This window comes from Chinchilla lanigera, unplaced genomic scaffold (genome assembly GCF_000276665.1).
Source record: "Chinchilla lanigera isolate Chin_1 unplaced genomic scaffold, ChiLan1.0 scaffold00113, whole genome shotgun sequence".
NCBI classification, from domain to species: domain Eukaryota; kingdom Metazoa; phylum Chordata; class Mammalia; order Rodentia; family Chinchillidae; genus Chinchilla; species Chinchilla lanigera.
In genome coordinates, this window is record NW_004955514.1 from 5,164,283 (window position 1) to 5,177,485 (window position 13,203).

Consider the following 13,203-nt stretch of genomic DNA (forward strand, 5'->3'; position numbering starts at 1 on the left):
TTGCCGCTGAGCTAAATCCCCAGCCCCGAGCCTCTCCTTTAAGTTGTGGGTGCTGGGCATCCTGTCTCAGTGGCAAGAAAGTAAGACAGGGAGCCTGAGGACCACCATGCAGAGTGAGAGTAAGTGGTGCCAGTTGTGAGTCGCAACTCCGGACAGCCTCTTCCTTGACAGCTGACTGTCTTCAGAGCTGGGCCCTCACGTTGCACTATGCTGTGTGCCCGTCACACTGAGCTCCGCCCTTGCCGTTTGGCCCTCCTGAACAAGTATTTGGAGCAGATTATGTGAAACTCCTGGGAAAGAGAAGGGGTGGATCTCTCCCAAGATCATTGCTGATGGCAGGAAACACTAAGCTCTGAGACCCAATTAACTTCTGTCTCGCTGCACATACATACAAGCTTTGTCTTCCCATATGACAATCAACAGTGAAATGTCTTAAGATAATTTCCTAAGTCAAGCTCCTCGTGGTGATCACCTAGATATGACTGGCAGAACTCAAACCACATATAATGTCCCACCAGTTTCGCTCTTTCACACTCTCTCTTGAATCTTAGTCACACGGACACAGGCTCACAAGAGGAGAACCCTTACAAGCTAGGGACCTGTTTTGTCCCTTTGTTGAAACTTCTGATGAGTGGCTCTGTGTTTCTTGCATATGCTGCTTCCTTGGGTTTCGACTGCTTACTGATCACTCCCTTCTGAAGGCATGGTGTTCCCTGACCTGCAGGATGGATTTGACTATGTGGCAGGGGTCTTTCTCTGCAGGTCTTTGAACTCCTCAGAGTGGAGTGCCTTCCCAGAGTGGAGTGCCTTCCCAGATTGACAAGGACCACTCCAGATGCTGCAAGCTGCTGCCAGAACCTCCAAACACATGCTTGCCCCTTCTGCATTCAAATAGCCTTTAGGAGAACACCTGGAAACAAGAGCTGAATCCCTCCACCCTCTCTGAGTCACTGTTGAGAGGGAAAAGTGTCGCATGTCAATGGCCCCTGGACATCCTTTTCACTGCAAATCTGATGAAAAGAGCCCTTCTTGGCATCTTTTCTTGCCGGATTCAGTGCATCTAGTCTGCACTCTTCCTTGAACAAGGGACATGGTCACATGTGATTCTCCAAGGACAAAGGGTAGTAGGGAGAGCAAAAAAGAGATGGAGGAATGAAAGAACACAAGGGAAGGACTTCATTAATATCACAGATACAGACCCAGGGCAGCTGAAGGTGCTTATCTGGAGGGAATCAACGCCCAAAGAACAGAGGGCCAAGAGAGAATCAACTTGAAGGAGACAGGCCAAGGAAATGGGGACTAGGTAACATAGGACGAATAGGAAGGGGACAGAATTGTGGTATTAGTTTCCCAGGGTTACAGGAACAGACAACAACAAACTTTGTGACTTAAAACAACAGAATTTATTTCTCACAGTCCTGGAGGGCCGAAGTCTAAGATCACAGTGTTGGCAGGGACATACTTCCTTCAGAAGCTCTAGAGGGAGACTTCTTGGTCTCTTCCAGCTTCTGTGGCTGTCAGCATTTCTGCATATGTGACTGTGAAGCTCTCTTCTCCTGGTATCTCTTAAAAGGACACTGTCATTGGGTTAAAGGCCCACATAGGTGATCTAGGATCATCTGCTCATTTCAACATCCTTAATTAAATCTGCAAAGACCTGCTTTCCCAGTAGGTTAACATTCACTGGTTGTAGGAATCTGGATGTGCACACAGAGCTCAAGGGGCTAACCTTTTGCTTATTACAGGGTAGGAGAAATAGAAAGTAGGATTAAATAAGCCATCAGGTTAGGGCAAAGGGCCTTTTCCTTGTGAATTTTCTGGGAATTTTATGTACTTGTGGTCACTTGTGGCATTATTGTGTGAAGTTTTGAGCTCACTTGGGTCTCAACTCCACCACAATCTTCTGTTCTTACAGATTTGGACAGAAAACTTAAAGATGTTTCACCCTGCTTTTCTATCCCCAAAGCCCACTGCACTAAACACCATTCACAGGAGTTCTGGTGTAGCTCAGCCTCTTTCCTACTCAAAATCTTTTCCAACCACCCACCTTCTACTTTTCCAGGCCCTCTTTAGGTTCTGGCTTCTCCTTTTGCCTAATGTAATTCTGTCACTTTATTACGCACAGCAACTTAACTCTTCTACTCTGCCACAGGCTTACTTTGATAGCCCTAGACTCACTAAAGTCTTCCTAAAACAAAGAATCCTTGGTAGCGCATTTTGTAATTTGTTTCTCTTTCTCTTGTTCTCCACAGGTGGAAGAAGGCTGTATGGAAATTTATTTTCTTCATGCAGGAAAGATGAAGTGGCTACAATCTGGATTTGGTTTCTTTTTTCTTTGTACTGGGAATCAAACTCAGGACCTCACACTTGCCAGGCAGGCACTGTGCCACTGAGCTATATCCCCAGCCCTGGATTTTCACTAATCTTCCCCTTCCTCCTTTCTGGTACATGCATATATTTTTTTAACATCTCCAGTGGTACCTCGGTTCATGAACTTAATTCTTTCCACGATTCTGGTGAAAGAATTAAGTTCGTGAGCTGAGGCACCACTGTATTTCTTCTTAACTTATTACTTTAACACAGTGGTTCTCAAATTTTCATCTCAGAGCACCTTTATACTTTTAAAAAAATTACTGAAGGCCCTAAACAACTTCTGTTTATATGGATTTTACCTATCAATACTTACCATATTGAAATAAAACAAAAAGCTTAAAAGTATCATTGTTATTTAAAATAAGGATAAGTCTAGTATGTGCATAGTAACATAAATGACATCTTTTTTATAAAAAACATGTATTTTCCCAAACATCAACAAAACTAGTAAGAAGAATGGCATTTATATTGTTTTGTCTCTTGAAAGTCAAGCTTAATAGAAGACAGCTGCTCCCCATTTAGTCTCCTGCAAAATCAGTCTTTGGAAAACTCAACTTACAGCTCAGGAGAAAATGAGTGTGAAAAGGCAAAAATAGCATCTTACTATTATTACAAAAGTAACTTTTAATCCTGCTAACCATTGTTCTACTACAATTCTAGTTCTGTCTCTTTAAGAAAAAAAGGGGGAAAAAACTTGAACTCAATACGATCTGGAGTTAAAACTGAACCATGATCCAAAAATGCAGAAAAACCTCATTGCTGACTTGTAGTCAATTTAAATAATTATGGCTCAAGCTGGTACATTTGAAAACACATATAAAAGGCGAACAATAAAGCAACGTGGTTTCCACATTTGTCAGCGTCTGATAAATTCCCACCCATGCATCACCTCTTTCTGCTCAGAGATAGCTTCTCCAGGCTCTTCTCCACCCTAGGTACTAATAAGACCGATAACCAATAACTTTATCAACGGAAACTAACATTCACTGACCACTTACTAGAAGCCAGGCCACGTCAGAGCACTTTACCGCATCTTCTGATCGAACCCTCAGTAAACTCCGAGGGAAGTGCTGGTTTCACTTTACAGGAGTGGCTGACGTCGGAGACGAAGGCCTCTGGCCGCCGCCTCTGTAAGTCAGCACTTAGGGAACCCAGTGGGCCTCGTCCTCCGCCCCCGTCCTCGTCCCGTGCAAGGTGAGTCCTTCATGTCTAAGGTTAAGGGTGGTCGCCTCCGCACCCCGCCACCAAACGCCCTGGCCCAGTCAGAAAGCCGCGGCAAGGGGGCAAGCCTGCGCCTTCCCGTCCTCTCATCCCCGGGTACACAGGAGCACGCCTGTGTTTGCTCGGGGCCGAAGTTTGCGGGGAGAAGGAAAGGGCGCGCGTGTGTGCGTCGCTGACAACCGCAGCGCGCTGGCCGAGGGCGGAACCTTTCTCCGCTGGCTGCGGTATCCCGGCGCAGGCCGGAACCTTTCTTCTCCCTCCGTGGTTGTCGGGCGGAGGTGTGCCGAGCCGGAACTGTCCTCCAGCTGCCGGGTCCGCGCCTCAGTCGCCGGCTGCTGACGTGGGCCGGCAAGTGTGGGGCTGTGGGGACTGGTCGCTATGGCGGTGGACATCACTCTGCTGTTTCGGGCTAGCGTCAAGACCGTGAAGACGCGGAACAAGGCGCTGGGAGTGGCGGTGGGCGGCGGGGCGGATGGCAACCGCGACGAGTTGTTCCGCCGGAGCCTCCGGCCCAAGGGCGACTTCTCCAGCCGTGCCCGAGAAGTGGTGAGCTGGTTGCTATGGGAACGGGGTGCTAGAGAGGGGGGCGGATCCGCGACCCGGACCCCAGGCCCGACCCGAGACCCTGCCCGCAAGCCTTGTGTGAAAGAAGTCGTCCCAGGGGGAGGGAACCCCAGATCTGGCCTCAGAGCCAGCAGCTGGCTACGACAAGAACAGGTTGATTTTGAGGAAAGGGGACGCGTATTGGGAAAATGGGAAGCAGATTCCTTCTGAAGGGATGGAGGCACTCGGAAATCTTCCGCGAACTTCATGGGTTAATTTGTTAGATAATGACTTGGCCGTCACTGCAAACTTGAACCCGGGGGAACCTCCCCAGCCCCTTTCTTACTGTCGTGTCGCTGACTGCACTACGTTTGCCTGTTCGGTTTACTTGTGTGCCGCCTTCCCGCCACTCATTGAGTCCAAAATCCAGATGCTCCTGAACTCTGCCTTCCTTTTGCCTCCGTTGGCAAAATAGGGGACTCAGTACTTCTGAGACGGGTTTAAGATCATTTTTCACACTGGGCGCATTACCGTCCCCCAAACTGCTTTCAGTTCCTTGAAGACAGCAGGCTTTGGTTCGTCTCCTCCTTAAGGGCAGGAACAGAATTGGCTTCACCTCAGCGTGCATGACTCATAGCATTGCTTGGTAAAGCATTATTCAGTGAACGAACGAACGAACAAATATGGTTGTCTGTTTTCCACCCGAAACATGATAAGCCATAGGAGATAGAGATGTCTGCCTTGAAAAGTTTTGTACCTTAGGTACTAAGAGTAGGTGTAGTGTCTGTGGGGCGTAAAACTCACTCAGGTCAGTCACCGCTTTTTAAGAAACGAAGATATAAAATCACACACAGGAAAGAAGATTCAGAGCTTTAGAAGATGCAGGAAAGGGTCTTCTGAGGCTTAAGCTTCATTTATTAATTTCACAGTAAACCAACCTCTGCCTGACATACAGTGCAGTGACTGGCACTTTTTAGACACTCAAATATTTTTGAATGAGTATGTGTACGGATGAATTAATGAATGGCTATTTGGAGGATATTCAAGCACTAGAAAGGGGATTGGATTAGACAGATACAGTCCACTGATAAACATCTATTTAAGCACCCATCTTTTAATTGTTACTGTCTTGTAGTAACACAATGTGAAATGATTGGTGGAGGAGAAAGGAATAAATGAAAATAATGCAATAAGCCTTGCAGGGGTTGTGTAGGGTAAAAGGAGATGTAGTCATTTCTAGTTGAGGGCCTGGGAAGGCTTTATAGGGGTCAAGATGCCTGAAATAAATCCTGGAAGAGGATTGGTTCTACTGTAGATAAAATTGGGAAGGAAGTATCAGGCTAAGAGATTAGTGTGCACAAAAGTAGATAACTGACCTAAGTTGGTTTAAGAAACTTTTGACTGTGGCTGGAATGTGGGACACTCAGAAAAGCTGGAGTGGAATGTCAGGCCAACGGAGATCCTTAAGGGCCTTGTATATCACTCTGTGGATTTTGAACTTTGCATTGTAGGCAGATGTTGGGTGGTTTGTGGAAGCATTAGAGAGCTCAAGAGACTACACTTGTCTCAACCGTGCAACTGTAATTAAGCCAGTTTTAAAGCAAGTGTTATGACCTCAGTTTATTTATCTATAAAATGATCCCTTTTTTTATCAGACAAGATTTTTACAAAACTGCATTGATCACATATCTATATATCTGTATTTATAGCTGTATATCTGTACATATCAGATGAAAAAGGAAGATCTCAGAAATAAGAGAAAAGAAAATTAGGAATTTCCCTTCCCTATAACCCCAATTAGATCCAAGCTGAGCTCCCTTTTAGGGAAACCTTGGTATGAAGATCGCAGTTTGGGTTTTTGGAGGACCATTTTGGAAATCATTGACTTATTAACACTATGCCAATTTGGGGTCCAGCTCAAGGATAGGGGGTTTGAGTCGGGTATCGATGAGAAGGAAGGTTTGGTTAGCAAGCCCTGTACAGAGCCCTGTGACCACTGGGCTTTTTTCTGAATGATGAGAATATGCTTTAGGGCATTTTGAAGTACAGTCCTCAGGGATAGTAAAGGGACTGTGGGGTGCTGAGTTGCCTGTCCTTGGAGGTTGTTACACAAGGACTATTACTTGTGTGAAGTGTTTGAGAAAATCTTTGTGCACTTGTCAGCAAGTTAGACTGCATGTCAGTGAAAGTCCCAGTTCTGTTATTTAATGATGTGGAAAGCTGTCAAGGCTTCGCTGTACAACTAGCTAGGGACATGGATGTTGTGGGGGCCACAGCGCCTCTTGACATGGGAAAAATGTGCATTCTGTCAAGAAGTTTTGTTTTTTCCCTGCAGCTTCTTTGTGTATTATCTCTTCTTACAGCTGCTCCCCACTTCCCTTCTTTTCTTTTTGAGAATTAGAACAGAGAGGCAGTGATGGGTTTCCTGTGCTTTTGCCACAAAATCTGGCTGACATTTCATTTGGCCTGGATTCCTTACATGTCTGGCCAATATTAGAAGCACATATTCTCATTTCAGCTTAACCTTGTGTTTTAGTTACTTTTCTTGTTGCTGAAACAAAATATCCAATGCCCAAAGTTAAACAGGGAAAGTTAAACTTAGCTCACAGTTTTTAGAGGTTTCAGTCCATAACTGGCTGACTCCAAGGCAGGGTGGTATGGCAGAGGAGCCTCGCAGAGCAGGCAGAAGGCAGCAAGCAGAAAGCAACAAGCTACAAGCAAACTTCTTTCTGTCACTTATGTTTTATCCAGGCTCCCTGCTCTCAGGGAGAGTAGCACTCACACCTTTAATGGTAACATCACACTGTGAATCAATACAGCTTCATGTACCCTAGATGCAGTCACCTCCCCAAAGCCCCACCTATGACTGCATGAGGCTTTAGGGGGACATCTAGATACAATCTATAACACCTTGGCTGTCAGACTTAAGGAAATGTTGCAAGTTATAGTGATGCCCTTTGTTCAATGTCTTGTTTGAATTGTTTCTACCTTTTCTAGGATATATTTTACCCGGTTCAGGTAATTTGGTCCGCAGGCGAAATCCAGCCGAATGTCTGCTTTTGTACATACAGTTTTACCGTAATGTGGTCATGTACATTTGTATGTGTTTTATCATAATTTGTATGAGTTTTATCATAAAGTTTTATCATAATGTGGTCATGTACAATGCTCTGCGAGGCTCCTCTGCCATGTACCAACAGTGTTACAGCTTATATCTAGCTGTCCCCTCAAAGCTTTGTGTGCTCATAGTGGGGCTTTTAGGAGTGACTGGATCACTGATATGTGATACTGGACTGGCTTAATATTGTTCTGGATGTGGGTGATAGATTTACTGAAAAGGGAAGACCCAGCATGGATGTGGGTGGCACCAAGCAATAGGCTTATAGTTTAAGTGCAATAAAAAGGAAAAGAATGAAGGCTGCTCTGCCTCCTGTCTGCCATGCCGTGGACTGTTTCGCCTCTGCCAGGCTGCCCTACTTTGGAGTCAGCAGACTGTGCACTGAAACCTGTACAAACTGTGAGCCAAAAATAAGCCTTTCCTCCTTTAACTTGTGGATGTCAGCTATATTGTCCCAGCAATAGGAAAGTAAGACAAACAGGCTGTGGATGTTTTTGTACTACAGCAGCAGTGTTGTAGCTTTCAAAGGCCAGCAAAGCCTAAAGTATTTACTCTCAGGTTCTTTAGAGAAAAGGTTTGTCAGCTCTTGAGTTGGAGCATTGTCAACAGTGTAAGGAATTTGGATTTAAGGCTCTGGTCCGTTAACAGAGGCATGAAAGGGTCATATTTGTATTTTAAAATAATCAGTCACAATATTCAGGATAGATTTTAGGTATGAGATAAAGAGCTGATAGGAAGCTATTGAAGTGATACAGATGAAAGCTGTGGAGCTGGTGATAGTAGGATTAGACAGGAGAGGAGAGTTAAAGTAGGCACAGGTTCAGTCTTCCTTCTCTCAAATGCATGGAGCCAGAAGTATTTTTGACTTCAGAAGTTTGGATTTTGAGATATTTATATACACATAAGAAGATGTCCTGGGAATCCAAGTATACACACAATACACTTAGACACATAGTCTGACACATAGTTACTTGTATAAAAATTTTTTAGTACACCTGCATTTTGACTGAAACCTGTTACCTGGTGTTATGTATGGAGTTTTCCACTTGTGTTATGTGGTCCTTAAAAAATTTCCAATTATGGATTTTAGTATTAGGAAGACTCAATCTATATTTAATATTTATATGTAGACTCAACAAGCTGAGTAATTAATTAGTAGCATTAGAAGAAGATTTGGAAAGATTCTCAGCTTTCTGGTTGGAAAATTAAATGGTATTAGATCAGAATAACATTGTCTTTTCAGTTAGAGCAAGATGCGAGTTACTCATTCCTTCCCAGTTCTAAACAGGAAAGAATAGGTCTCAGGAGCCCAGTGGACATCTATTAAGAAATAGGTGGTGGATGACCTGCAAATGCAGTGCCTCCTGGTAAAGCTGGATAGGAGAGCATAACTGGAATCCAGTGGAGTCCTCCAACTTTGTCACATTGAGGTCTTGAAGGCCGTTGAGTACCAGCTAGATACAAATACACATGCCCAGACAACTGCATGGAGATTGAGCCTTGTCTCACAAATCCATCCAAAGCTAGGCTAGTCCTTACAGTGGCAGGAAGTACTGGGCAAGTCAGCTTCAGCCAAGTGTATATGAGGATGAGATTCAGGAGGGCCTGGGTCGGTACCAGTTCTCTGCTGTTCTTCTCAATTGTACTTTCTTTATTCTTGAAAGAAACTTATCTTGTTGGTATTGAGTATATCTCATTGTGTAGAAGCATGGTTACAGGGATAGTCAGTTGCTTTTTTCCTTCATTCCAAAAAGAATCTGGAGTGGGCCACTTTTTCTAGTTGGCAGGTCATCGACAATGAAGTGTACCACCTACTAGAGTGGGGCTGCTGAAATAGGTCCCCTCAGTGTGACATTTTTAGTGACATGTCCAGGTATTGATTTCATCTTGGAAGCTCAAGGATCAGACTTATCTAACATATCGAGGGTGGAACTATCTGTCAGGGCAGGTATCGGCTAAGCTTATTTAATTTGTAAGTCAGAATACTTGTGGCCCTCCATATTGGCAGGTTCTACATCTGCAGACTCAACTGAGGATTGAAAAGAAACCCCCCAACACCCGCTTGCAAAAATTCCCTTGCATCTACACTGAATATGTACAGATTTTTTTCTTTGCATTATTTCCTAAATTATACAACAACTATTTAATAGCATTCTCATTGTGTTAGGTGTTATAAGTATTTAAAGTATTTAGATTTAAAGTATGTGGGATGATGTACACAGGTTATATTCAGATACTATGCCATTTTATGTAAGGAACCTGAGCATCTTGATTTTGGTATTCGTGGGGTCCTGAAACCAATCCCTTGCAGATTCAGAGGGATAATTGTACCCTCAAAATAAAATCGTCATTTTATTTTGAACACTATAATGAATACTCAGGAGGATACAAATTTTGGAAAATCAATCATTTTTTAGCTTCTGCTATAGGTCAGGAATTCTGTTATGGACTTTATTAACCTGATCTCTTTTAATTTTCCATTTTGGGGGTAGAAATATTGTATTGTTATGATTGTATAATATTGATTGTACTGTGAATGAGATTTCTTGTTATGTAGAAATCTGTATGGGCTCCCTCTGGTGGGTAAAGTATCAGTGAAGTGTACAAATCATAATTACAGCTTAGAGTACAAAAGATTCATGTTTAAAACACATTAGGTTTAAAATTGACTATAGAAGAAACAACTTCAAAATTCCTTTTATGATAAAGTGAATAAACCAGAGGAATGAAAGTAACATGTGTTGAATGAATACAATAACTTATAAATGCAAAGCTTATAGCACAGTTCAAATTTTAAGCACCATAATACTTTTCTTTCTGGCTTTCAGATTCTCAAAATCTGGAAATACTAGAGTGTGCCACCTCCTACTGATCACAGTGTAACATATGCTTATTTGTCAAAATGCTCGTCTCATGAAGTTCATAAGCTATTTTAATGAAGAGGTTCTTTTTATAGTTTTCACACATTTCTACCGAGTTTATAGTCAAATGGTAAAAACCTGGTAAAATGAACATGTGCCTTTTTTTTTGGACATCTTCTCCCACAACAAATTCTATAGTTTTAAGTCACAGTGTATCTTTATTGAGAATGGAATTTAAAAGCATGGGTTGTAAATTGTAAATACTGCCAGGCATGGTGGCACATGCCTGTAATTGCAGCAATGGAGAGGCTGAGGCAGGAGGATCGTAGCAAGTTTGAGGCCAGCCTGGGCTACAGAGTGAGCTCAAGGCCAGCCTAAACTGCATAGCGAGACCCTGTCTCAAAAAGAAAAAAAAATTCTAAATACTTTTGGGTTGTGCTGATAATTAACTGTAATCTTGAAGAGATATGTAACCTGTCTGGATCCCAGTGTTTTCATTTAATGTGATGCTTCAACAAAATGATCCTTGAGGACCTTTAAGAGGATAGTGTCATGATTCAGTGCTTTTACTAAAATTCCCAGTATACAGTATTTTTTAATGCACCTTTGCATTGATAACTGCCCATTGCCTTGTATTTCCCTGAGTCCCTATGTACAGTACTTAAAATTTTTCATCTAGATGAAAAAGTGTTTTTTTCAAAGTTGGCATTTGATATGTTTTTATAAATTTATTTAATAGCAGTTACATACTCACAATGGACTGTTACCAAGATGTACTTATTAAATGTGATTATAAAAGTACTAAGTATACATTAAATAGAATAAACAAGGAAACACAGTTCCCACTTAGTACTAGTGGCCAGAAAACCATTGTTACAGTTTGGATGTATAATTCTCCAGAATTAATATGCATATTTTTATTAGTGCGTATTAATTACACAGAGCAATGGGTTTCACTGTGGCATTTTCATACATGTGTAATATACTTTGATAAAACCTACCTTGGCTACAACTCTCCAACCCTCTCCTCCTGTCCCTGCCTGAGTCCTTTCCCCGTCTCTAACACTGTCCTTTTTCCCATGTGTGTTGTCGTTCTTGTTCCTTCCCCCTTGAGTCCACATATGAGAGAAAACAGATGATACTCATTTTTCTGAGTCTGTTTATTTCACTTAAAATGATGATCTCCAGTTCCACTCATTTTCCTGCAAATGACATGATTTAATTCTTCTTTATGGCTGAATAATACTCTCTTGAATATATATATATATACCACATTTTCTTTGTCCATTTTATTGGTGGGTTATCTAGGCAGATTCCATAACTTTAACTGTTGTGACTTGTGCCTCGATAAACTTACTGTGAAGAAACTATACAGTATGCTGATGAATTACCTTTGGGTACATACTGTGGAATAGCATAGCTGGATCATATGGTAGTTCTACTTTTAGTTTTTAGAGGAACCTCCATACTGATTTCCATAGTGGCCCTACTAATTTCCATTCCCAGCTATAGGTTGTTTTGTTTTGTTTTTCTTTTTGAGACAGAGCCTTGCTGTGCAGTTCAGGATGGCCTTGAGCTCACTTTGTAGCCCAGGCTGGTCTTGAAATTGAAATTATCCTCCTGCCTCAGCCTCTCGAGTACTGGGGTTACAGGCATGTACCACCATGCCTGGCTTCTGGCTATAGTTTATAAGAGTTGTATTTTCTCACATCTTTGACAGCATTTACTGTATTGTTTTTGTATTCTTGATGATAGCCTTTCTGACTGGGATGAGATGGAATCTAAATGTAGTTTTTGTTTGTATTTCCTTAATGGCTAAAGATTTTGAACATTTCATTTTTTTCCTATAATTTTTGACAATTTGTACTTCATTTGCAAAATTTCTGTTCTGTTCATGTTCATTTGCGTATTTATTGATTGGATTATTTGTTCTTTTGGTGTTTTTAAAAAATTCTTTATATATTTCAGATGTTAGTCCTCTGTTATAAAAGTAGCTGCCAAATATTTTCTCCCATTCTCTAGGCTGTATCTTCACTCTGTTTACTTTGCTGTACAGAAGCTTTTTAATTTGATGCAAGCCCACTTGTCAATTCTTGGTATTATTTCCAAGCTTTTAGATTCTTATACAGGAAATTATTGCCTATGCCTATGTCTTTAAGTATTTCTCTTATGTTTTCTTCTACCAGTTTCAGTGTTTCAGGTCTTAAACTTAGGTCTTTGATGCATTTTGAGTTGATTTTTTACAGAGTGAGCAGCAGGAATCTAGTTTCAATCTTCTACATTATGGCTATCAGTTTTTCCATCACCATTTGTTAAAGAGGCTATTCCAAATCTATGTTTTGGGCACTTTATGTCAAGAATCAGATGGTTGTAGCAATGTAGATTTATTTCTGTGTTCTGTATTCTGTTCCATTGATCTCTGTGTCTGTTTCTGTGCCAGTACCATGCTGTTTTTGTTATTATGACTCTGTGGTATATTTGAAATTGGATATTGTGATACTTCTAGCTTTGCTTGTTTTTCTCAGGATACTTTGGATATTCTATGTCTTTTGTGCTTCTACATGAATTTTAGGGTTATTTTTTCTAGTTTTATGATGAGTATTACTGGTTTGTTTCATTGGGTTGGTTTCTGAGATAAGATCTCAACTATGTAGCTCAGGCTAGCCTTGAATTTGTGATCCTCTTGCCTTAGCCTCCCAAGTTCTGGGATTACAGGGATGCACCAGCACATCTGGTTTTCTCATTGATATTTGGACAGCATTGAATCCATTGATCATTTTCAGCATTTAAACAATATTAATTCTGCCAATCTATGAACCTAGGAAATTTTCTATTTTGTAGTATTTTCTTTAGTTCCTTTCTTCAGTGTTCTACAGTTTTTACTGTAGAGATCTTTTACCTTCTTGGTCAAGTTTATTTCTAGCTCTTTTATTTATTTATTGACACTATTGGGGCTGATATTGTTTTCCTGATTTCTTTCTCAGTGGGTTCATTATTGGTGCATAGAAGAGCTATTGATTTTTGTATGTAGCTTTTTAAAAGCCTTACCTATCAGTGCATGCACCTATCCGCGCATGAGGGTACATC

General features: G+C 41.6%; 1 protein-coding gene across 1 annotated transcript in view; it reads left to right on the top strand.

The window, feature by feature from the left end:
• The first annotated feature begins 3,860 nt into the window (after positions 1-3,860).
• Stx18 (syntaxin 18) overlaps positions 3,861-13,203 on the top strand; it is a 104,513-nt gene continuing 95,170 nt past the window's right edge. The window contains exon 1 of the mRNA XM_005408831.2: positions 3,861-4,140. Coding sequence (XP_005408888.1) covers positions 3,973-4,140 — 168 coding nt within the window. The 5' untranslated portion in view covers positions 3,861-3,972. The remainder of the gene's footprint in view (positions 4,141-13,203) is intronic.